General features: G+C 55.7%; 7 protein-coding genes across 7 annotated transcripts; 4 read left to right on the top strand and 3 right to left on the bottom strand.

Annotated features, from left to right (window-relative positions):
- Positions 1 to 609: 609 nt before the first annotated feature.
- PG994_002967 (uncharacterized protein) lies at positions 610 to 1547 on the top strand (the record flags this gene model as incomplete). The annotated part of the gene is made up of 2 exons (XM_066854376.1): positions 610 to 994; positions 1093 to 1547. The coding sequence occupies 2 exons, from the start codon at positions 610 to 612 to the stop codon at positions 1545 to 1547; spliced, it is 840 nt and encodes a 279-aa protein (XP_066720231.1).
- Positions 1548 to 1942: 395 nt separating this feature from the next.
- Positions 1943 to 5150, bottom strand: PG994_002966 (calpain-8; the record flags this gene model as incomplete). The annotated part of the gene is made up of 4 exons (XM_066854375.1): positions 1943 to 3660; positions 3744 to 3869; positions 3933 to 4955; positions 5036 to 5150. 4 exons carry the CDS (start codon positions 5148 to 5150, stop codon positions 1943 to 1945), a joined length of 2982 nt encoding a protein of 993 aa, XP_066720230.1.
- Positions 5151 to 7248: 2098 nt separating this feature from the next.
- Positions 7249 to 8193, top strand: PG994_002965 (uncharacterized protein; the record flags this gene model as incomplete). Its single annotated transcript, XM_066854374.1, has 1 exon — positions 7249 to 8193. The coding sequence occupies one exon, from the start codon at positions 7249 to 7251 to the stop codon at positions 8191 to 8193; it is 945 nt and encodes a 314-aa protein (XP_066720229.1).
- Positions 8194 to 8369: 176 nt separating this feature from the next.
- Positions 8370 to 10029, bottom strand: PG994_002964 (MFS multidrug transporter; the record flags this gene model as incomplete). The annotated part of the gene is made up of 3 exons (XM_066854373.1): positions 8370 to 8612; positions 8685 to 8830; positions 8892 to 10029. Coding segments are annotated over 3 exons (1527 nt in total), but the record flags the coding sequence as incomplete, so codon positions are not given.
- A 1785-nt stretch (positions 10030 to 11814) lies between these two features.
- On the top strand, positions 11815 to 12311 carry PG994_002963 (oxidoreductase NAD-binding domain-containing protein; the record flags this gene model as incomplete). Its single annotated transcript, XM_066854372.1, has 2 exons — positions 11815 to 12102; positions 12168 to 12311. 2 exons carry the CDS (start codon positions 11815 to 11817, stop codon positions 12309 to 12311), a joined length of 432 nt encoding a protein of 143 aa, XP_066720227.1.
- Positions 12312 to 12543: 232 nt separating this feature from the next.
- On the bottom strand, positions 12544 to 13147 carry PG994_002962 (uncharacterized protein; the record flags this gene model as incomplete). The annotated part of the gene is made up of 2 exons (XM_066854371.1): positions 12544 to 12661; positions 12753 to 13147. 2 exons carry the CDS (start codon positions 13145 to 13147, stop codon positions 12544 to 12546), a joined length of 513 nt encoding a protein of 170 aa, XP_066720226.1.
- Positions 13148 to 17794: 4647 nt separating this feature from the next.
- Positions 17795 to 22423, top strand: PG994_002961 (uncharacterized protein; the record flags this gene model as incomplete). Its single annotated transcript, XM_066854370.1, has 3 exons — positions 17795 to 19026; positions 19070 to 22164; positions 22236 to 22423. The coding sequence occupies 3 exons, from the start codon at positions 17795 to 17797 to the stop codon at positions 22421 to 22423; spliced, it is 4515 nt and encodes a 1504-aa protein (XP_066720225.1).
- Positions 22424 to 22827: the final 404 nt, after the last annotated feature.

Here is a 22827-nt window from a genome sequence, read left to right as displayed (position 1 = left end):
TCCTTTTTTCCCCTTTGCTTATTACACTAAAGAAACTTCTTTCTGTAAACAGTATTTGCTTTGCTCTCTTTTTATTACTAGAGGACTAGCAGCTCTATCTACATGATAATCCTGGTATAGTTTGGCGATGAATGCCCAAAAGCTCAAAGAATTGATGCTTCCAGAGGTGAATCGCGGAACGGGAGCAACTTCACAGCTCCAACCCATAGCAGGAAATGGTGTGATTGAACATACGCCATCAGATGACGAGAGAGACGACAGTTTGAAGGCGTAACGTCATGGTTTTGGAGTAATAATAAAGTGAATCTGCGTAGTGCTGACATTCACTCATTGGGAATTGAAGCTACCGCGGGGGGCAGAAGAGAGATATTCCAATCTACCCCGCCAGAGCCTGGCCGACGCGTAAAGAGGTATCCCGTCGCGTCAAGCAATTGAAATCGGCTGTTACCAAACAGCAAAGAAGAAGAAGAAAGCCACGGCCTCGAGATACCAATTACACCAGCTGAAATCACAAGTTGCATTGCTATGATACTCAATTGAGCATCCATCTATTTTCTCTATATCTTATACATACACGGGCACACGTATCCCAGCACCAACCCAACCACCATGGCACCCCCAACCATCCTCGCGCATAAATCCGCCTTCCTGTCGGCGCAGACGCTCCAGCTGTCGCAGAACCTCGCGCCCTCGGACGCCTGGCGCAACACCCACCCCATCCAAAACGAAGACGCCGATCAGCAGCAGCAGCAGCAGCAGCCAGTAACCGAAAAGGCCGTCGACGACGCGCTCTACCGACTCAACCACGCGCTGCAGCAGCACGCACGCCGGGTGTACGCGCCGCAGGCCACGCGCCACGTCGCCGAGCAGATCGACCAGCTCTTCCTCGACATCAACAAGGATGACCACAACGCCGAAGCGGACGACGACGGGGAGGACGGGGAGGGAAACAATGTACAAAAGGGCGACGAGCTGAGGCAAGGCGCAGACTTCAGTATGTGATGTGCAGCAGCGATCCTCTTATCTTCTCTTCTCTGCCACGCCTACTACCTAGGATTACTTACACCTACTTACCTCTCTCTCTCTCCGCAGCGTCCGACTCCGCCATCGCCGCCCTCCCCCCGACCTGGGACCAAATCGACGCCCACGAGACCCAATCACGCCCCGCCGAGGCTGCGTACTACGCCGACCTGCAGTCGCGGCTCGGCGAGCTGTCGGCGCGGCGGGCCGAGACGCGGGCGCGCGTGGAGCGGCTGCGCGCCATGCAGAACCTGCTGCAACCATTCCACGGTGGTGCGGATGCCGCCGACGATGCCTCGGATGGCGGCAATCAGAGCGAGAAACTGCAGGAGAACCTGGTGACGCGCAACGGCGAGGTCGAGAAGGAGCTGGAGCGCATGCGCGTCTTGCTCGTGAGGGTCGCGGGTCGGGTCGGGCAGTTACCCGCCCAAAATAATGCTACAGGTGAAGATGGTGACACTGACATGATAGGAGATCTAGACAAGGCAGAAAGAGGGAAAGTTCAGAGGCTATTGGACTCATTCTGATATGCCTGCAACACTGGATATTTTCGGAGTTTCTTGCTGGGCATGGCATGGCGTTGGGAGCGTTCTGTTTACTGGTACGAAAATGATACCCCTTTTTCATGGTCCACACGAACTTTTTGGCTTCCTTGATCATCTGCATTCTTAATGGATTCATTCTTCGTATTCAGACTAGGTTGAGTGTATGCGGCTCAAGTGGCCCATCTTGGTGATTCAAGCGAATCCTAGGGAGAGAGGTGATACATATCCATACTGCCTAAAGCATATACCCAAATCATACTCCTCTTCGTGTGTGGTGTTCTCTCTTTGTCAAACTACCATCCGTGTATGTGCGCCCCCATCATGGAAAACGAAACTACGACCCTAGGAGTTTATCCACGCACCAATCGCGGAACCAGTCAAGCAGTCTTGAAGTTAGCAGGGACAATGCTCTTCTTCCGCCGCTCGCTATCACCAATAAGAGTAGCATCCTTCGAAGAGTCGTCGACGTCGAGCCCTTGCTCCTTCTTGTCGTCGGGCGTCTCCTCTTCGCCCTCGTCGTCGCTGTTGCTCTCCGAGTCGTGGCTTTTCTCCGAGCCGGAGGAGCCGTCTGCTTTGTCTTTTTCCGTTTTGTCGCCACCGCCTTCTTTGGCTTCCTCGTAGTTCTTGTCGCCGGCGCCATCGTGCTTGTAGGGATTCGGTCGGACCACCCGGAGCTGGACGACCTCCTTGTCTCGGTCTTCCTCCGCGACCTTGTAGTAGACGCGCAGACCAATAGTCGCCACGGCGTTCCAAGGGTTCTTCTCAAATTCGTCTTCTGGTTCGTGCTGGGGAATGGGTGGAGGGGCGACGGGAGGGGGCGTGGGCATGCTGGCTTTGCGCTCCATTATTATCTCGAGCTCACGGTCCGAGATGTCAGATACGGAAGAGACATCCGATTCGTCCGAGTCCTCTGATGATGATGATACTTCAGAGTCTGATTCTTGTTGGTTCTCTGCTGCATCAGAGGGTTTGTTGGTGTCACTAGCACAGCATGCATCGACGCCTTCCTGTGCAACAGGCGGCTGGCTTTCTGGATCCTGTGTCTCATCAGCAACGGCAGTGGAAGCCCCCGGATCTGCCTTAGGTTCCTGCTGAGACTCGGTTTCCATGGTAGCATGTTGCTGCTTCGTCTCTGGGTCTGTCTTGGGTTCCTGATGGGATTCCGTTTCTGCGATAGCAGGCTGCGGATCTACCTCAGTCGATGCGGCGGTTTCTGCATCCTCGGACTTAACGGCTGCTGCTGGTTGCTCGTCAGCGTGCATATGCCCTGGCGTGTCGTGAGTCAGCGAAGCTTCCGATACGGCATCATCAGATCCAGTGGGAGTCTTCGCCCCTGCCTCTGTACCTGACTCGAAGTTCTTCGACGACGGGCATTTTTGGTCCTCAGGTTCAGCTATGGGCGACACGATCCGAACCCGTTTTTCCTCCGAAGAAGACTCGGCAGCAGGCTTGTCGGAGCCACCTCGGCTCTCTTCATCATCCCCCGAGGCGGCCTTTTTCTTCGCTGCCGCTTTGGCCTCCTTCTTCGCCCTGACCTTCTCCTCATGCCGCGCCTTCTTCGCCTCCTCCTTCGCCTTGGTCTTGGCCTTCTCCTCACGCCGCTTCATCTGCGCCTTGACATCGAAGTAGTACTGCCGCTCCCTTCCCTTCATGAGCTTCTTCTTCTGCTCCCGCTTGTCCTTCACCCGCTTGCGCCGCTCAAACTCCCGGCGCGCCCGCCGCTCCTCCTCCGTCTCGACCACCTGGCCCTTGCTGTGCGCCAGGTCGTACGACATGCCCACCGCGACCAGCTTGTCGCGGCGGTCGCGCGCGTAGCCGCGGACCATCTCCTCTATCGGCAGGATCCCCATGTTGCGCGTCGCGTTGACCTTCATGAGCACCGTGTAGTCGCCCGCCTCGAGCTCGAGCTCGACGTTGACGCTGCGCTTCTGGCAGTAAGGACTAATGCTGCGGACCACGTAGTCCTCCTGCCCGGCCTTGTGCACCCGGAAGTTGAGCTCGAACCGGTATTGGCCCTCGAGGCCGCGGTAGTAGCGGTCGTCCAGCTGCGAGAGGACGAGGACGACGGGCCGGGCTTGGCCAGGGTGAAGGCGAACTGGGTGTCGTGGTAGTCCAGCGTCCAGGGGACCGAGACGGTCGTCCAGATCGCCGTAACCTTCCAATCGGGCCCAAACAGACGGGTCCGGTCGAAGGCCTGATACTTGCGGAGAAGATCCTCGTACGAGATCCAGAAGGCACCGTCGTCGCCGAAGCGGTGGTTGAGCTTAAGAAGCCAGTCGGCCGTCCACTCTTTGGATCCATCACCTAAAAGATGGTCAGCTAACGATAGTCTCGCGATTTTGCGGATGTGTTGAGGGCCTTTCTTACTCCAAGCTCCCTTCCATTCGCCCTTGCCCCAGGGGTTCTTCAACAGAACGAGTCGGTGGCCGTCTATCTCCACGGCTCGCATAACCGAATACGCATGAAGCTCGACGATGCCTTTGCGCTCGCCCCAGCCAATTCCCCACATGCCCGTGGAACAGCCAAAGAGGAACTGGTCGTTGACTTTCATGAGCTCCTCGTTCCAGAAGTACTCTCGGTCGAGGATGTCAGTAGTATAGATCTCCGAGGTGACGCCACCAGTGAGATCCTCAATGCCTTCGCCCGTAAAACCGCCCTCGATGGCCGAGTAATCGCCGTGGGTCTTGGCGTAGGCCTTCTCGAGCAGCGGCAGCCACGTCTCGTCAGCGTGCTCGCACTGGGAAAAGTAGAGGGCACCCGAGCCGCTCTGGTACGCCTTTCGGTACTGCTCCTCGGAGTTCACGCGTTCCCGGTCCTCCCAGAGGATCCGCTCCAGGAAGCTCTCGTCGAAGTCGGGCTTCGTCAGGAACAGCTTGTCGTCAATGATCTCCGAGATCCACTCGCCATCGCGGTGGAACACGAAGCCGTAGACGCCGACCAGCTCGTCGCGCGCCACGCAGACCCGCTCGATGAGGCTGGACTTGTTGCTCAGGGTGCAAAGGGCGGCCAGGAGCCAGCAGTCGCCATCCCGGCCCTGCCGCACGTCGTTGGCGGTGGGGCCGTCGATGTAGAACTTGGGGTTCTCGAAGATGTCGATGACCCGCTTGACGCTCTTGGGCTTGAACGAGGAGCTGGGCCGCTCCTCCCGCCAGTTCCAGAGGGACTCGAGCGTGTCGCGCTTGCCCCACTTCAGGTCGAACTCGAGGTCGAAGTGCGGATCCCGGTACCGCTGGTTCACGCGGCGGCACTCCCTGACGATCTTGGCGACCTTGGCCTTGCACACGGCCGCCGCCTCGTCGTAGGACGCCTGGGTGGTGATGCCCGTGGCCGTGGTGCGGCAGCGCTTGGCGGCACGGGCAGCATATTGGTTCTGCGGGATCACGGTGGTTGCTGGGCACAGAGCACGTCAGTAAATGCTGCTGGTTTGAGGTGGACGATCTTCTATGGACTGTCTACCCATCCATACATACCTTTTCCTGGGGCCTTGGTGGTGAATTTGCTCCAGAACTCGTCGATGGCCTGTTGCGGAGTCTGCTGCTTGGTTCTCCTAGGCATACTCGGTAGGACTACTGGCATCTCGGCCATGACGGTTCTGGTACCGTCGCGGTCGTCACGCAGGTATCCGGCTTCCGAGGTGCGTATGTAGACATGATAGGCGGTTTAGGAATACTTGGTAGTAGAGTAAGTAGGTATGCTCCTTCGTTTGAGAGAAAAATGCACGCCTCTCTGGAGTAAGGCTTTCAAGTCGCACAGTTGGAGGCAGCCACAAGTCCAGCTGTAGCGAAATAATGTAGGCAATCACTCAAGTAGATGTCGCGTATTGGGTCGAAACTGCCGGGAGAGGGATAGGCAATTGCAACCAATTGATTACTCCACGACTCACTCCTGAGGAAAGTATTTATGCCAACGGGACGCATGAGTGCAGGCGAGGGAGGTACGAGCCATTTATTACCTACATAGCGACGACAATGGGGTCGGCGTCAACTGTGAACCTCCCCTCCCAATGGCAGGAGCAACAGAGCCGCCTCCTCTCACTGGGGATTCGTGGGCAAGTCGGGTCAGTCAGCATCCATCACTCATCGCAAGCTAAGTGGCCACCGAACCTCGTCTTGCAGCTGAGGGAGGAGCCATTGGAGGAAAACCCTTGTCGCGAACCCGGCAACTCTGCATGATAATGCGGTAAGACATAAGGCTGAGATGAAGGTGGTAAGCCAGTGAGCAGCCCCCTGCATATTGCTCCCAGCATTGTTCTCAATACTCGAACGCTCAGGTCTGATCTGTTACTGTTATTGTTGTTTTCACGAACCTGAGACAGCCTTTCTACAGTTTGAAAGCAGTGGTTTACTGATCAAACTGCGGAGTCTTCGCTGTTTCTTCATCTTGAGGAAGGTGAAGAGCGCAATTGCAGGTGATGGCCGCTTTACCGTACCGAAGAGGTTCGCACTTTACCATTCCTGAGAAAGTCGGGGGCCAAGATGATAGACTTGGGCTGGACCGGTCAGGATGATGATCCTTTGGTACTTAGGTGCGTCGCTGCCTGTCTACCATCGTCTGCAACCATTGATTCATTGGCTGGTGTTACGGGCCGTCGCTGTCATACGGCAACAACTACCCTCTGTCTGACTGCATGAAGTACGGGATATCCGTCTCTAGGCGACGAGGCAAGGCGGCAGAGCAGGTATACTTGACCCACGGATGCATCGACTACTTGAAAAGGAAGCAACCAATGCTCCAAGTTCGATGACTGGTGACTGTGTGATTAACGACAGGAGAATTAGCAACTGGATACTATGAATAATTTACTATGTGTAGACAACGAATCACGGAATAGCTGGATTGCTTGGTAACGGGATACAACATATGTAGCAATGTCGTACAGCATATTGGGGAGTGGGATACCTAGTCTCGGTTTGTCAAGTCAAGTACCTGCCAGCTTACTCACGACCCGGCATGCCGTGGCTTTCATATTGATGTCGGCACTTGCGTAGCTCTCGTTAGTTGCTGCGTCGTCGTGATTGGATCAGGGTTCTCTCCTCTTGCTGAGTCCAGAATAAAGGGCAACATCTCGGCGTCCTCACGATCTAGCAACTAGCAATGAGGGTTAAGCGAAAAAGCTAGGTTAGATGGATACCAATGCATTTCTGTTTGCGCAAAGTAGGTTTTGCAGACTTTGGAGGTAGCATGCCAACTCTCCATTCCCCATCGGCAGAGAGCCGGCTGGCCGTCGGAACGAAGTTCGAGCAGTAGTCCATACCAACAGCCAACGGGTTAGAATGTGCTTAGATGGGATCTAGGTTAAAATAGGGACCGAACCCACTATGCTTGTCAAGAAACCGCGACGCCGATGTTCGCTCCCTCATCCATGTTCAAGCTCGGGGTGTTGATAGCCCAGAAGTCCACTAACAAACCCCACCAGCCCACCATGGCCATCACCACCCCGCATTGATGTAATTGTATACTTGGACCAACCCATCGGCTCATCCCGTCAATGGGGTTGTCGCCATGACTTATATGTAAAAAGTCGAGTGCCCTGATGCAATGACATGATTCAGCAAGTTTCAGTCTAGGACTTCCTTTCAAACTACATAATCGAGTGCTCCTCTTCTACATTATCCAAGCCCACCTCGGCAGCCAGGCAGTGACAACCTCTCCAGCCCTTTTCTACATCGACAGCTCAGCTACCATGAAGCTCCTCTACCCCACCTCGCTGGTGCTCGACGCCAAGAGCCTCGAGGGCTTCTCCGTCTCGCTGCACCCCTACGACGTCAAGACGCCCATCCCCGACGAGCACGCCGACGCCGAGATCCTCGTGACCTGGACCAACACGGCCGCGAACCTGTCGGACGCCGCGAAGCGCCTGACCAAGCTGCGCTGGATCCAGTCCCTCGCCGCGGGACCCAACGACGTCCTATCCGCCGGCTTCGACACCGCCAAAATCCTCGTGACGACGGGCTCAGGCCTGCACGACCACACCGTCGCCGAGCACGCCCTGGCCCTGCTCCTGAACGCGGCGCGCCGCTTCTACGAGATGCGCGACTGGCAGTTGCAGAGCAAGTGGCCGCAGCACCTGGGCGGGCCCCAGCCCGACCGCCCCAAGGATCGGTTCACGACGCTGCGCGACGCCAACGTGCTCATCTGGGGCTACGGCAACATCGCCAAAACCCTGACCCCGCACCTCCGCGGCCTGGGCGCGACGGTGCGCGGCGTCGCCCGGACGGCGGGCGTGCGCGACGGCGTCGAGGTCTACGGCGACGACAAGCTGGCCGAGCTGCTGCCGCGGACGGACGCGCTCGTCATGATCCTGCCCGGGTCCGACAGCACGCGGCACGTGCTCAACGCCGACCGGCTGAAGCAGCTGCCCAGCCACGCCTGGGTCGTCAACGTCGGCCGCGGCACGTCGATCGACGAGGACGCGTTGGTGGCCGCGCTGCAGAACGGGCAGATTGGCGGCGCTGCGCTGGACGTCTTTGAGAAGGAGCCCCTGCCCGAGTCCTCGACCCTCTGGAAGGCGCCCAACTGCATCATCAGCCCGCATGCGGCGGGCGGCAGGCCCCAGGGTGCCGAGGAGCTCATTGCGTCCAACCTGCGCCGGTTCTTGGCCGGACAAGACTTGAGGAACATTGTTTAAAGCTATCACCGTGCGAAATTGGCAGAAGGAGCAGCGGCAGCACGTTCGATTGTATATTCGTATTCTTTCCCTATCGTAGAGCGCTGATAGGTTTTGTCATTGAATGCTATAGCTCGTCACCCACGTGTCATCATGGCTTTAATAGCCGAGTCAATCGCTACAACGTAGTTACTCGATCAATCTTCATTGTCCTCGTTGTCCAGGTGCTGGCTGGCCCAAGGGCTCTTCTTGCGTATAGTTGGACCATACCGTACCAGCACGAACGGTATGGGAATCAGTACCACCGCCAAAAATGCTAGCAGACTGGCACCCCATTGATAGCCCAACGATGTGAACAGCTTGCGCCCAAACAGGGGGAACGCGGCGCCGAAAAGGTTTCGGATCAGTCCTATGCCGGCGAGCGCCGAGGCCGAATATACCTGTCCAACTGTGTCAATCTTAGGCTCATAGCTACATAGCTTCCCGCGTATGCACAATCATGTACTACTAACCCTGTATGCGTCCTCGGTGTACTGAAAGGTCATGAGGATCAACGTGTAGAAGGACCAACCCCAGAACGCTGACGCTATGACCGGTATTATAGCCGGCGTGGTCGCGTATGTTGTCCAGGCGAAGAAGAACATCGAAAGGGGAAACACTTTTGGTTGTCAGCATCAAACACTCGTGCAGTATCGACAAAACCAGGTTAATCCACTCACTGACTGCCGCATACGTTGCCAGATGCAACCTCGCCTCGGGGACGGCCGCGCCGTTGGATATGAGTAACTGTCTCTGGTAGTATTTCTCTTGCCAAATATTCGTAATTGGTCCAACCGAGATCCCGATGGCGATGCCGAGGAATGCGCACCCGACCCCTATCTTGCCAAACCCGTGTCCCTCGGCTCCAAAGACCAGGTTGAATGCGATGTTGAACAGAAAGCTGAGGCCGTACAAGTAGCCATTGTACAAAGCATTGAGGCTAACGATGGCTTCCGTGAACAGAAATCGGAACGGTCGGGTGAGTGCGACGCGGAACAATTCGTCGGTGCTCCTGCGCTTCAAGGCGTCTGGAGTGGCGGTGGTCGAGCCGGAGCCAGCCTTTCTCTGTTTCATGGCCACATCCCTCGCCCGCCTCCGGAAAATAGTCGTATGTCTAGTCTCGTCGAGGACGAGCACCATGATCAGCCACAGCCCTCCGCACGTCCCCAACAGCGCCCAGAACACCTCCCGCCAGCCCCGGTACTCGGCCACAAACGACATGGCGAAGAAGCCCGAGGGGCTGCCGCAGGTCGCGGCCCAGAGGTAGACGGACATGGCCGCGCCCGTCTCGTCGTGCTGCCACATATCCGCAATCGAGCCGCCGAAGTTGGCGATGGTGACGGCGGCGAAGAAGCCGCTGAGGAAGCGCAAGGCCATGAACCCGGCCAGGCTGCGGCTGAGGGCCGAGCCCGCCAGCAGCGCGAGGAAGAGGGCGTAGGAGCCCTTGTAGATGACGCTGCGGCCGAAGAACTCGCTCAGGGGCGCCAGCGACATGGGCCCGAACGCAAGGCCCAGGATATACAGGCTCAGGCCCAGGACGGCAACCGTCTCGGAGGTGCCGAAGTCCGCGCGGAAGCTCGCGGTGGCGGGCGAGAAGCCCGACGCGCCCCAGGACACGGAGAGGTCGATGGGCGTGATGACGGCGACCATCAGCCATTTCTTCCAGGAGGGCCAGTTCCGCGGGTTGGCTGGGTCGCCGGGCGCGAAACGGTCTAGCGATGGCCCTGCTACTGCGTCGGAGGCTAGGAGCGGCGTGGTAGCCGAGGCAGTAGCCTCTCGGTGAGCTTCTTGCATCGTACTCAACTGGGAAAGCCAATCCCTTGGGTTTAGGTATAATTACTTAGGTACGTTGCTAAGCCGTCTACCCAATTGCACTCTTAAGGCCAAGTCCAGATATCAGCACATGAGCTGGGTAGGAGTATTGAGGCTTGCGTGTACACTGTCGGTGGTAATGGCTGTGCGCGCTGGGGGGAAGGAGGGGGGTGGATGGTTGGGATGACGTCGTTTTAGCTGCGAGTTAGCGGAGTCATGGCCACATAGTAGATCTGGAAGAACGCCGCCTATCCCCAAGTTTGAGATATGTAGCACACGATTTTGTCAGTCAGAATCAGTACTGATAAAATGTTCAAACAAGTGAGTCAGCAGCTATCAAAGATGTAGATGTACAGACCAAGCCCAGATCAGAATGTGGTATGTTGTCAGCGACGCCATCGGCTTGGCAAGGCGGCCATCGCGTTTGTGGGATGTTACATCTCGGGTCTCCACCGAAAGATATCAGTTGGATGTAGGAAGATGACCAACTCGCTCGGAGTATCTTACCGTCGCTGGCGGGATTCGAGAGGGATGCGTCTGAAACTCAGTCACGTATATTGTGGTTATATCACCATAGGTTTCATCTGTTTGAGGATAAGCAGCCCCTAGAATAGGTAAGAAGGCCGGTGGTCGGCAAACAAAACCACCCAACTACATGTAGATACATTTGTCATTTTCATTTCAGCACGGCATATCGGCCACTGCACGAATACATGTCCTTTGGAGAATAAAAACCCCTGTCTCTGAAATGTCAGCCAAACACATCAGCACCTCGTTCTATTTGCCAATGCCTCTGCATGGGCCAAAAACAGGCCGCCTATGTACAAGTCAGCTTATCCAAAGGGGGCCTGGAGACCCCCACATCGGTGTCCGGCAATGAACAACAGCGACCTCCGGACTTTTTGGTCAGTGCCCAGTATTCCCAATTGTCCGGGACCGAAGAGGGCACTCTTAGCACCTCGTTCTCGTATGACAAGCAGGGCAAGCGCTGCCTCAAGGACAAAACAAATGTGCGCCATGGCGGCGGCACCCGCCTGGCCTTTGCTTACTGTAAGGAGCAAAGGGGGCTGTCAAATATATAACCGTCGTTTGGCGTCGCTTTTCTCTCGAATTCTGCCTCAGGTATTCTGGTGTAGACCTGGGTGTCTTCTCTCTTTGCTCGCTACACATATAGCAATACATCAAACAGGGTCAGGACCCGTACTATTTTGACGACCACCACTGGCATTTCTTCCCGATATTTAGGGGCGATTTATTATACACAATGGCTATGTTTCAGAGAGTTCGCCCAAGCTACGTGATCGGCGGGGTCGCCGCCGCCGGCATAGGTTTGACTTTGCTGTCTCGGAATCTGACGAGCGACGCCTATGCAGACACGGGAGCTCCCCGGAAAGTATTCCTGGCGGCCCAGCTTTCATAGCCCTGCCGCTCGAAAGCTCGGAGGTGGTGAACCATAACACGAAGCGACTTCGCTTCAAGCTTCCGCAGCCCGACTCGATCACCGGGTTGCCGCTAGAATGTAAGTGCCTGCCTATCTGACCTGGCTCTGCTGCAGTGCTGCCAGCAAATAACAAACCAGAACATACAAGTTAACAGAATGGACAGCTTCCTTAATAACTTTCGCATTCCCCAAAGGAAGCTGGAGACCGGTTGGTAGACCGTATACTCCAATCACCCCAGGGGGTAAGTTGCCAGACAACGCATCGCATTCCAGACAGACGTTCCCTGACCACGCCCACAGACGAGCCCGGCTTCTTCGAGCTTCTAGTAAAGCACTACCCCGGCGGCCGGATGAGCACCCACCTGCACGCCCTCCAGCCGGGGGAGAGCCTCCGCTTCATCGCCCCCCTCAAGGGCCACGCCTGGACGCCCAACCAGCACCCGCACATCACCCTGATCGCCGGCGGCGCGGGCATCACGCCCATGTTCCAGCTGGTCCAGGGCATCCTGCAGAATCCGCAGGACGCGACCCAGATCGCGCTCGTGTGCGGGGTCAACTCGGACGCCGACCTGCTGCTCAAGGACGAGTTCGACGTGTTCGAGAAGCAGTTCCCGGGCCGCTTCCGGGCCACCTACGCGGTCAGCCGGCCCAGCGGGCCCAACTCCCCTACCGCAAGGGGTACGTCACGCGGGAGCTCCTGGAGGAGGTCCTGCCCGCGAGCGGCTCCTCCAAGGTCTTTGTGTGCGGGCCGCCGGGCTTGGAGGATGCGCTGGTGGGGGGAAAGGGCAAGCCGCTGGGTATACTGGAGCAGCTGGGGTATGGCAAGGACAAGGTGCACAAACTCTAGTGACCCTCAATCACCTCTTCGCAGCAGCTATGGAGAGTAGTAACTGTATATCGCCATGACGTTTGAAATGATAGGTAGTGTTTCAAGGGGCCTTTGTACCAACGGAAGCTTAATATTCACAATAAAGACAAATTAGAATAAGTTGGGGCCTCTTTTGGGCTATGTTGGTCGGCTGTATTCATCCTGTAGCGTACAATTTCCCATGTCACATTAGAGCTCGTATATCCCTCTTTCAAGCATCTCTTAGGCCCTCATTTCCACCAATGCGGGGGTCGATGCCCTCAGTGTATGTGCCGTGTTGCCGTCCCTCCTTGATAGCCTCTCTCTTGGAAGCCTGCTCAGCCTTTTTGCTATCATAGGGGAGAAAAATTCGTGTTAGCTGTGGTCTCTTTCTTTGACCCGTGCTTTTTGAGCTTTCGTCTTTCTCCCGAAAGGACTTACCGATCCAAATCCGCCAACAAGTCCGGCTCGCTGCCCGTGGCGCCCGATTTGTGCTCTACGGCGTCCGCCACGCGCCCCTCGCCCGCGCCCGCGACCATCTGCTCGCCGTCGAGCTCGTTGTGGCGGCCGACGTCCTCCTCCGTGCGACCCCGGCTCTCCTCGCCGGCCGGTGCGCCCCGTACGCCGTAGCCCAGGCTGGACGGCTGGGGCGAGTCGCTCTGCTGCGGCACGGAGGAGCCCGACTGGCCGCCCGTGGGCAAGCGCTCGTCGAGCCGTTGGCCGTGCGTGTGCGGGTGTTCTTTCGCCCTCTGTTCGGCCGGGTTCGCGGTCGCGGCGTTGCCGGCAGTTTTGTAGGCTGTCTCTTGCGAGGGCTGGGAGGAGCCTTGGGGATCCATGATGTGGGTGGGTGTGGATGTGTGAAGATACTGTCGATGTGATGGTGCGACTTGGTGCCCGATAATGATGTTTCCTTTCGATACAGGGGAAGATAGTTGATTTGGCAAGTTAGATTTGTGTAATTGAATGAAGCAAGTATGAGTTGGTCCTATTTGGAATATGAACAATCAAGCTGGTGAGGAGTTCTGAATCTGCACACGCCTTTGATTGATCGCTTGTATGCCTGACGCAATCAACACCAATGTCGTCATTGAGCGCTGTAGCCCTACCACTAGCGGCCAGCCGTCATGATTGATTGCTAAGTTGCCTTACGTACTCCGTACAAACTCTCGCATCCCACGAAGAGGTCGTCGCTTGATATGTTCCATTCCTACCGAACCTCCTGACTTTTCGCCCTCTTCACTTTGTGATGCAGGTGTTTTTGCGCCCATAATGTTAGCGTACGGCCAATTGACGAGCGCAGTCATTTGCGGTCTTGGTGTACCAAAACATGGGACGACTGCTGCTCAGGTCCAACAATTTTGTTGTTCGCGACTGTGTAGCTTCTTGGCTCGCTCCACGCCGCATTGCTGCAGAGGAAGAGAACAGCTTCAGGTCCAGTTTAATAAGACCTCTTCGAGAAGATGCCGTTCTGATCTACCGAATAAGCTGCAACAGAGACACCGGAGGCATGGATGAGCAAAGGAGCTCATCCTTGTTAAGCATCTGTCTGCCGCTTGTCAAATCGAGCTTATTTGCTCGTTGCTGCATTTTACGTTTACGCACGCACAACCACGGATCCAAGGCCCGCCCAGCGGGATATGGTCCGTATGGAGACCCTGCCAAGCATGCCTGCAAAGTGTCAAACGCATCCGCGCGTCTGGGCCAGACGATCTGTATGCCAAAGTGGGCAAGACATCTTCAGGAGCTTCACATTTCCAATCTCTGGTGGTTCTGGATGGAGGGCTACGGTCAGCTTGCTTAACCGGGTGTTGTCTGACGGAGACCTCCCCTCCCCCCACCCTTGCATGCACCCGAAACTCTACTCGGCCGACGCCGACATTGTAAGTATCAGGACTCTGGGCAAGCCAAGCTGCCATGTGTTCTGGTTGACGCAGCCGAGCATTTTTACCTACAAGTTTTGTTTTGCCACGGTGCGTGATAAGAACAACTGACGACATGCGCAGCGTCATGGGTGGCTATATCGTCAACTGATAAGATGGCTTCATGGGGGTGGTGAGCGGGTTTGAAACATGCCGTGTTTCTTCAAGTTGGCCACCCACGAACTTCGAAGCCAGGGACTTCCAGGCTCAGAACATTCCGGCATCTTGTTTGACCAATGATGGCATCTATCCGAATTTGCTCGTCCGTGTTGTTTCAAGGCCAGGTCGACCTCCGTCAGTGCTTAAAGTGCCTTTTTGCTTGCTTGTCAGAATAAAGCTTAATAGATTGCTTGAGTGGGTTTGTTGGAAATGTTCGGAGAATTTCCGTTCCATGTAATATGTATGTAATGTGTACCAGCCATCACACGCTTTTGGGAGGAGAGGAAAGGGAGGGCTACATGCAGGTACCGGCCTGGCGGGTTCAGAGCTATCCGGTGCGCCGGTGACGCTTGGGCAATGACCAGCAACGACGACTTTATATTTGTGTAGGAGATCAATTGCCGTGGTGGAAAAACACGGAAGATAGAGAAGGAGATAGATCGGCAATTTGGCTGGCGCCGGTGCAGATAGTTTGTCTTACCTCAAGATACCGAGTTTCTTATTGACAGCGGGCTGTGTCCGCCCAAGCAAGATACGGTTCAAGACATCAGGGTATTTGAATCATGACACCAAGGTGTGCTGGCCGGACATAACCTACATATTTCGTCATGTCAACCAGTAGGCAAAAAATCAGGATATAAGCAGATTTCTTCAACGGATGCCCGAAGTCTCGTCATCTCATTCACGGCGCCACCATGGTCTTACAGTACTCCGTACGGGCCTGGGGGAGACCAATCTACGAAACTTATCGTTTATTGATCACGCAAGCTACCACCAGATTCGTAACCTGGTGGACTGGCCAACGTAGGAATTACTGCACATCATTTGCCGAGTTGCATCAGGTGGTATAGTCTCTGCTCATTAAAGGTTCCAGTCTTCTGGAAGCGCGGGATTGGCCAGACTGACGGTCTGTTGGAGGGGTGGGAAAGGGGAAATGATGAACAGAATCTATCGCCCAATTGGTAACGGACAAAATTGGTTTGATTTCAACCACCCTAGCTGCCAGCCTACATTCGTAGTCCATCAGGGTTCCTTCTCCACGCCAATTCATGTTTATCGATATTGTCGCGCCATGGATAGGGAAGTAGATAGTGACGATAGAGGATGCGTGATTTTGTATGAGCTTCCGCCAACGAGTTTCAACCAAGTAATTGATAGAGGAACATATATACATGGCGAGATATATAAATATATATACTGCGATTTTATGTCCTAGCGGCCGGGCTAGAAGTGGCATCGTGTCGCATCCGGGGCCGGGAATGGGAATCTCTGTCGCCAAGGGGTATCTGAAAGTCGCATTCTCGATGGGGTCCAGGCTCGGAAGGTTGCGAACGCTCCGACACCTCTGGTGCTTGTATGGAATGGCGCGTTCAGACTGGACAAGCAGACTGGAGTCACTACGAACTAGACTGCGCGCTACGAGAGGGGCGGTAGGGGGAGAAAAAAGAAGGGCGTTTGATGAAATCTTGATGCCGTCCCAGTTCTCCATTCCTAATGGTACACATTCCCACCTCCAGGCACCTACGAACGTTGGTAGATTTGGCGCATTGTCGGATAAGGCGATACATACGGAGTATGATGACGTCTATCTATGAGGTATGTATGTATGGCATTGAGAGTGCAAGTCTAGAACGTCTAGAACATAACGTTTAGAAAGGAAACGAGAGACAGAATGAGCGAGCAAAAATGTGACGGCGCTACATCTGACAATAAAATCGAGCCATCCGCGAGAAAGGGGGGTTTCAAGAATGGGATTGCAACGTAAGAGGCTAGACACCCTACCATCCATCTCGAACACGCAGGGATGGGGGGGTTGAAAGATGCAATGGTGCTGCTGCTGCTATGTCCACCGTTGGACAATGCTGGCCCACCTTGTCTGGGAGCAACAGGGATCTAATGAGATGAAAAGGCCGGAAGAGGGAAGTGGTTAGTCAGGCATGAAGATAAGTATTAAGAACCAATATTCAATGGCCATATATCTGTTCGTAGTTTTGAGTGCATAGAACATTCTAACCTACAGCTGGAAATGTTCTACGGAGGCACTGCCTGCCACTTGCCTGTTTGTTTGCTGCGGTTTTTCTTTGTAGGTAATACCCCTGGATTAGATCCTTCTTTGGGGCGGGAGTGCCCATATTTGCTGCAAGTACATGATGGGGGCGGGCGGTATCAATGTAGGGGTATGAGGGGTACCTTTCCCGCTGTTTGACGCGGCCACGGGTACAACGTCCACTACCACCTCACAGGCGTGCCGGCATGTATTGAATTGGATTCATCGAATGCTTGGCTGAGCTGAGCCTCTGCCAGTGGCCAGTGGCCAGTGGGAATCAGGATAGCTGGCTGGCGGGCTGGCAATAGTGAGCCCCTTCCAGCCGCCAACCACCGGCCAGGCCGTGATCTGAACAGAAATCTGAATTCATGTCGAAACAATCCAGGAGCATAGCCCGCATGTCCCATTGCTCTTACCTACTGGTCTTTTTTTTCTCCCGATCAGCTATTCCATCTGTCGTAACCACTGTTGTTTCTGTTGTGACAGTGTCCTTTTTGTCCCTCGACGACTAAAGTAAACAACTGAACGACTGAACGACGGACCGTTATCCGGTTTAGGCCAGTCGAACCATTGTACTTGATTTGGGGATCCTTGCTACTTTCTTGTCTTCCAATTGATGTTCCTTGCATGATCTCCTTTTCCTCCCACTTCCCGACATGTAATAATAGCGAGCGTGTTATCATTTGATTGAATCACCAAGGGAGAAAAAACCACACACTTTACGCATACACACAGACAGCAGCAGCAACAGGAGACTGGCAGAAACAGAGACACACAGACCCCCCAGCCACGCCCAACACTGGACGCGCATCAATCAGTGTACCTACCGCCTGTACTGTACCTTTCCGGGCTGTACTTGCCGAAACGTGGAGATCGCGCAGTCCTCAAGACTCGGGGAGAAAGAGAGAGTCAAGGGCAAGTGCATGAAAGTGACAGAGGCACCAAAGTGGACATTGCCCCAATCGTTTCCATTAACCCAAGTGGATTGCCCTCTCTCTCTCTCTTGAGCTTGTGTGCCTGGCCAGGAAGACTGGTCTGGTTGTCCATGCTAGAGTCGGCCGGCCTTACCAGTCAGTCCCCGTCAGCAAAAGCAGCCCAGCCCGTCAGTCAGTCAGTAGTACCTCCCTACTTGCCGGATCGCTACACTAAAGCCAACGCACGCACACCGCACTGGCACGCGCACTGCTACTGGAGCGCAGCAGTGCATTGAATTGATTGATTGGGGCGCCTCGTGGGTTCCTGTTATGATCCGGACCTGGATACCCTGAATTGAGGAGTCTGGAGAGCGGGAGAGCGAGAGAGCGCGAGAAAGAGCACAAAGACTGCGCCGACGCTGGAAGATGCCACAACCACATGTCATGACCAATTTGACCGGTTCCACCAAATCCCAATCTCAATCTCAATCTCAATTGTCCTACCAGAACCACCACCACGCCGGCTACCCTTTTACCACTCTCGATTCCAGTTCCTACTCGACGTCCACCAGGCCACTCGACTCGGCTCCGACCTCTTCCCACTTCCCCTCCGTCCTGTCCTCCTTCAACACACGGACGCCCACCCCAACCAATGCCTACCCGCTCGCCGGCGCCCCTATCTATTCAGTAGCCGACGATTTACGGCCTGAGTCTGCTGCCGCTGACTCGTCCTATCCCTTCCCGAGTCACCAGAGGCCGACCAATTTCTCCAACCCCACGAGCTTTGCCTCGAGAACCAGCAGCCCGGCCTCTGCTTTCCACTACAACCGGGGACGGACCGGCAACCACAGTAGTAGCCTTAGAGGCGCCACTACAGAGCCTAGTGCTGCCGATATTGGCGCTGGTCCTGGCCCAACGACCTCCCACAACCACGCTACTCCAAACCCCTCGACTTTTGCTGCGCGAGCACGAGCAACTTCTGGTAGTCGGGACTTGGGTCGGGGTTTTGATAGAGACCAAATCTTAATAGGGGACTGCAGCGACTATCACCCGCCAGACGAAACCCAATCTCCGCGCTACCCACCACCACTACCTCCTCCTCACCCCGCTGCTGCCGACTACACCGAGGTCAATAACACCAATAACAACAACACTGATCAGGCGCCATCGTCACTTTCCCTCGCGCCCCAACGAGCGGCTCCCGTCCTGCTGCCCAGGACCTCCCCCCTGCTGCCACCACCTCGCAACGTTGGCTATGCGGGCCTCTTGAAGAAAGAGCCAATTCCTCCCGAACCTGTCACGACGAAGCCCCGAAGGTCGCATTCCCGGGCGAGCAGCATCGGCGCTATTACTGACAGCTTCCGAAACCTCAACAGGTGGTCCGCGTCCACATCTTCAAGTCGTGCTTCGAATCGACCAGGCGCGACGACAATCGCTCCTATTCCTGAAAGAGCTGGACAAGATCAACGCGATCGGGAAAGAGGGGCAGCCAAGGAACAGCAGTCACCACAACAGCAACAGCCAACACCGACGAGTAGACTTTCTACTTTTTCGCGACGCATGAGCGTCGACTCCCCTCGCCATCATAGCAAATGCGAGCGAATTAGCCACGTCTGGCCCGTCTACAAACCACCAGTCGCCGTGGAAACTGCTGAGCAAGCGGCGGCCATCGGACGGTGGCACTCTCACAGCTTCACCGAGGTCACGCGCCAACTCCAGTGCGAGCTCGCGATTGAGGCCTCAGCCACACTCGCCACCATTACCCTCGGCCCCAGCGCCCAATCTTCCGCCCATCGTTACTTTACCTTCGCTCGAGTTCCCTGACGCCGTGTCTCCGAAGCCTGCCACCGCGAGACCTACGGACCCTCCAGCATCGACGGCAAACCTGCTGGGTCGGATTGGAACCAACACCAGCTCGCCCAGTTCACCATATCCTAGCCAAGGGAACGCCGGTCAACGAGACTATCTTGGGGATGAGCCGACTGATTCAAACAAAACCCGAGGAAATACCCCAACTTTACTGCCTGCGGCTCAGCTCATACCTAACAATACAATGCCGACCGAGAGTAGAGGCCATACGAGGACTCGTTCCTCGAACACAAAGAGCAGTAGTGACTCGAGGGAAAGAGACCGCGGGAAGCAACCCTCGCAAAAGGCGATGCTGTCTAAAGCTCTTGCCAAGGCCAATACAGCAGTTCAGCTTGACAATGCCCAGGACTACCAAAGCGCACGGCAGTCATATAGCGAAGCTTGTGACCTTCTCCAGCATGTCCTCGCCAGGACGACGGGCGAAGAGGATAAGAAGAAATTAGAGGCGATCCGCCGCACCTATACAAGCCGGATCGAAGAACTCGATGGCATGGTTCCTGCACAGGCAGTCACATATAGTAGCAAGGCGCTTCCGGCTCGGCCAGAAAGTATAGAATATAATGGCATGGAGGTCCGGCCATCTTATGACGACGATCTTGACGACCCCTTCTATGCGACTGCTATCACAACGCGCTACGGAAGCACACCGACGCCTGACAGTCGCAACCTGTCGACACCCGTGCCGAACGAGCAGCCCGCCCCGACCCTTCAATCTTCGTTCAATAAATCGCCTATTCGACGCAACTTCGAAGGCACCCTGAACATTCCCCGGGCCCAGGACAATTATATGCCTGCGCCATTATCTCCCCGGCGGCCCATTTCACCACGGAGGCCAGCAAGTCCGCCAGAACCTATCGTGCGCCAGGACTTTTCCATGCCTGCCGATCGCCTGGCCCCTGCCATTGACATGAAGAAAGGCCACTCGCGGAATCCAAGCCATGAATCTACCTCTTGGCTGGACCCAATTGATGAGTCTGGCGACTCGGCTGCTTCGTCCGTTCACTCCAGGACGTCTTCGCGCGGGTATAGAAGAAAGCACATTCGTGCTGTTAGTGGCGACACAGAGGCTGAATTTGATGCCGCTCTGGATGCGGCTGTGGAAGCGGCCTATGACGAGGGCTATGAGCCGATGGACTCGTCCGATATAATGTACGATGGCCGCCATGACGATGACGACGACGAAGACGATCGTGTAGTGGCCAACGCAATGCGCCGCGTCGAATGGGCCAAGGAGCAAGTGAGGCAGACTGAGCGGGAAGCTGCGATAGAAGCCGCACGCGAAAAGGATTTGCAAAGGCGGTTACAGGAGGAAAGCCGGATCTCGACCTACGATGAGGGTGGCTTCTACAATGGCGACAGTTCAGATGAGGAAGAAGAGCGTATGCTGGAAGACATGACCAGAAACTTTGCTATGCAGAGTTTCACCTTCGATCAGCCCTCGCGGCAGCAGTCAAGTACTGGCAGAGACAGGGAGTCGGATTCGAGTGGGGTTACACAGCGGACCTGGCACAGCTCGATGGGATCCAACCCTCCCCCGACAGCAAGCACCGTCTTGTCCACCGTCACTGAGATGCCGCCCATGTCAGCCAAAGCAGCCGCTCCTCCGCCTTCTATGCCGCCGCCCCAGGCTCTTCCTCAGATCCCGCCAACTAGTGTACAGAGTAGGCGCTTGTCAGGACAAAATCCGAAGCAGCTCAAGATCGAAACCGCCAGGGTCAATCCTCCCCCAGCGGCCGGCCCAGTCTCTGCCTTTCAGGCCAAACCTGGTAATTATATTGCGCAACAGCGGCAGGCCATGTCGGCTACATCTACACGGCCCGGCCCCTTTTCAAATCGAGTGCCCAGCTCCCCTGGTAGAAATGCTAACCCTCCCATCCTTGCGCCTCCCACACCACCTTCACCTCGTCACCACCGAGCGTCTTCAGAAGAGTACGATGAGTTTGAAGAGATGCGAACAGACTCGCCCAACTCGGTTCGGCCAGCTCTGCGAAAGAACCAGTCCTCATCCAGCCTCCGGTCTCAAAAGACCCGCCAACTCTCCGTGGCTACCACCGACATGTCCTCGGACCATTCGCCGTTGATGTCCGGTTCCTTGAGCTCGCGGCAGCCAGCCATGCCCGCACTCCCGACACCCATCGTTACCGCTTTCAGCCAGAAGATCACGGGCGGCTTCGGGGGTCTGTATCTGTTCGACTCGGATTTCCACTCGCCTTTGCCCAAATCGCCGTCTTCCGTCAACCAGAATGGGCCGGAGGTACCTTTGCCGCTTGAGCCGTGCCCGTCTGATGCCATGCTCCGGCCATTCTGGCTTATGCGCGCCTTGTATCAGACGCTTTGCCATCCGCGGGGCGGCTATATCACCAATCGGCTGTTCATCCCACGTGACGTGTGGAAAGTGAAGGGTGTGAAGCTGCGAGCGCTGGATGACAAATCCTCGCAGTGCGATCTGCTGACCGCGGCCTTGCTAAACCTGGGCAGGGTAGACAGTAACGATGCAGACGCCGTGTTGGAGGAGATGCAGAGTTTCGAAAACGTTCTTGAGCAGGTTCAAATAACCTTGACCAAGAAACTCGGCAACGAGGTGGGCATACAGGGCATGGCTCGTGAAAGTGGGGATGGCGGCGACGCGATGCCCGCGGTGCCCCGAAGCGCCAGCGTCAGCGGCAAGGGGGCCTTCAGCTGGCGCAGGTTGCGAAGCAAGGGATCAGCAGCCAACATGTCTTCGGCCTACGGCACCCGGAGCAACAGCGGCGGCAGCGGTGGCCCCAGCATCCCCGAGAAGGAGGTCATGGGGAACGGCTCTGGCACCCTGCCCAGCTTGCCCATGGTCGCCAACCCGAGCAGCCGTCCGGCGAAGCGCGACGTTCATAACGTCCAGTTCGATGGGCCCTATGCCCTCTACATGTTGAGTCTCGCGCGATTGTTTGACGCTGCACAGACAGTGGGTAAGTGGACCTCTTGTCATAATTGCCGCCCTTTCGACATCGAAATAACTAACCATATCCGTTTCTTATAGACCAAATCGCGCGCCAGGTCGATGACCCAGGCTTACGGCATGCGGACAAGACGCAGGTCGGCCTCGAACTCTGCACTAGGCATGCAGCCGAGTTTTTCGGATTTTACATTTGCCGATTCGTCCTCGGTGATCTCGGATTGCTGCTGGACAAATTCGTCAAGAGGGGGAGCGAGTGGGTGATGGTTTAAAAAACTTGATTTGTCTCGACGGACACCCGAACTAGGAGAAGAGGGGAGGATTGATATAACGCTCATACGTGAACAACCGAACTCACAATGGCCCAAGAGTCTGAACACAACTAGTGGATTACACAGTGGAGGGGGTGAGAGAGAAGAACGACGGACGACATATCTGCGACCATGAGACCATTTAGAGATACCACATTGCTGTTCGTTACTGCCTTTTTGATACCATTCATAACTTTACTCATACCCTCGCTTGGTATGTGTCAAATTCTTCCTCTTCTTTGTCGAAAGCTGGCGTGATGGAGAGAACAGGGGTGGGGAGGCCATCTGTTCTATAGATCAAGTACGGATAATATGGTAAGGCAGACAGGCGTATTATGAGACTTGTCGACTGGGAGATCTGTATA

The sequence above is a fragment of the Apiospora phragmitis genome (genome assembly GCF_038363925.1).
Source record: "Apiospora phragmitis strain CBS 135458 chromosome Unknown utg000003l:1.0-2676785.0:1.0-2680665.0, whole genome shotgun sequence".
Classification (NCBI taxonomy): Eukaryota; Fungi; Ascomycota; class Sordariomycetes; order Amphisphaeriales; family Apiosporaceae; genus Apiospora; species Apiospora phragmitis.
The sequence above is the reverse complement of the archived record's forward strand: the minus strand, read 5'-3'. Positions and strand labels throughout refer to the sequence as shown.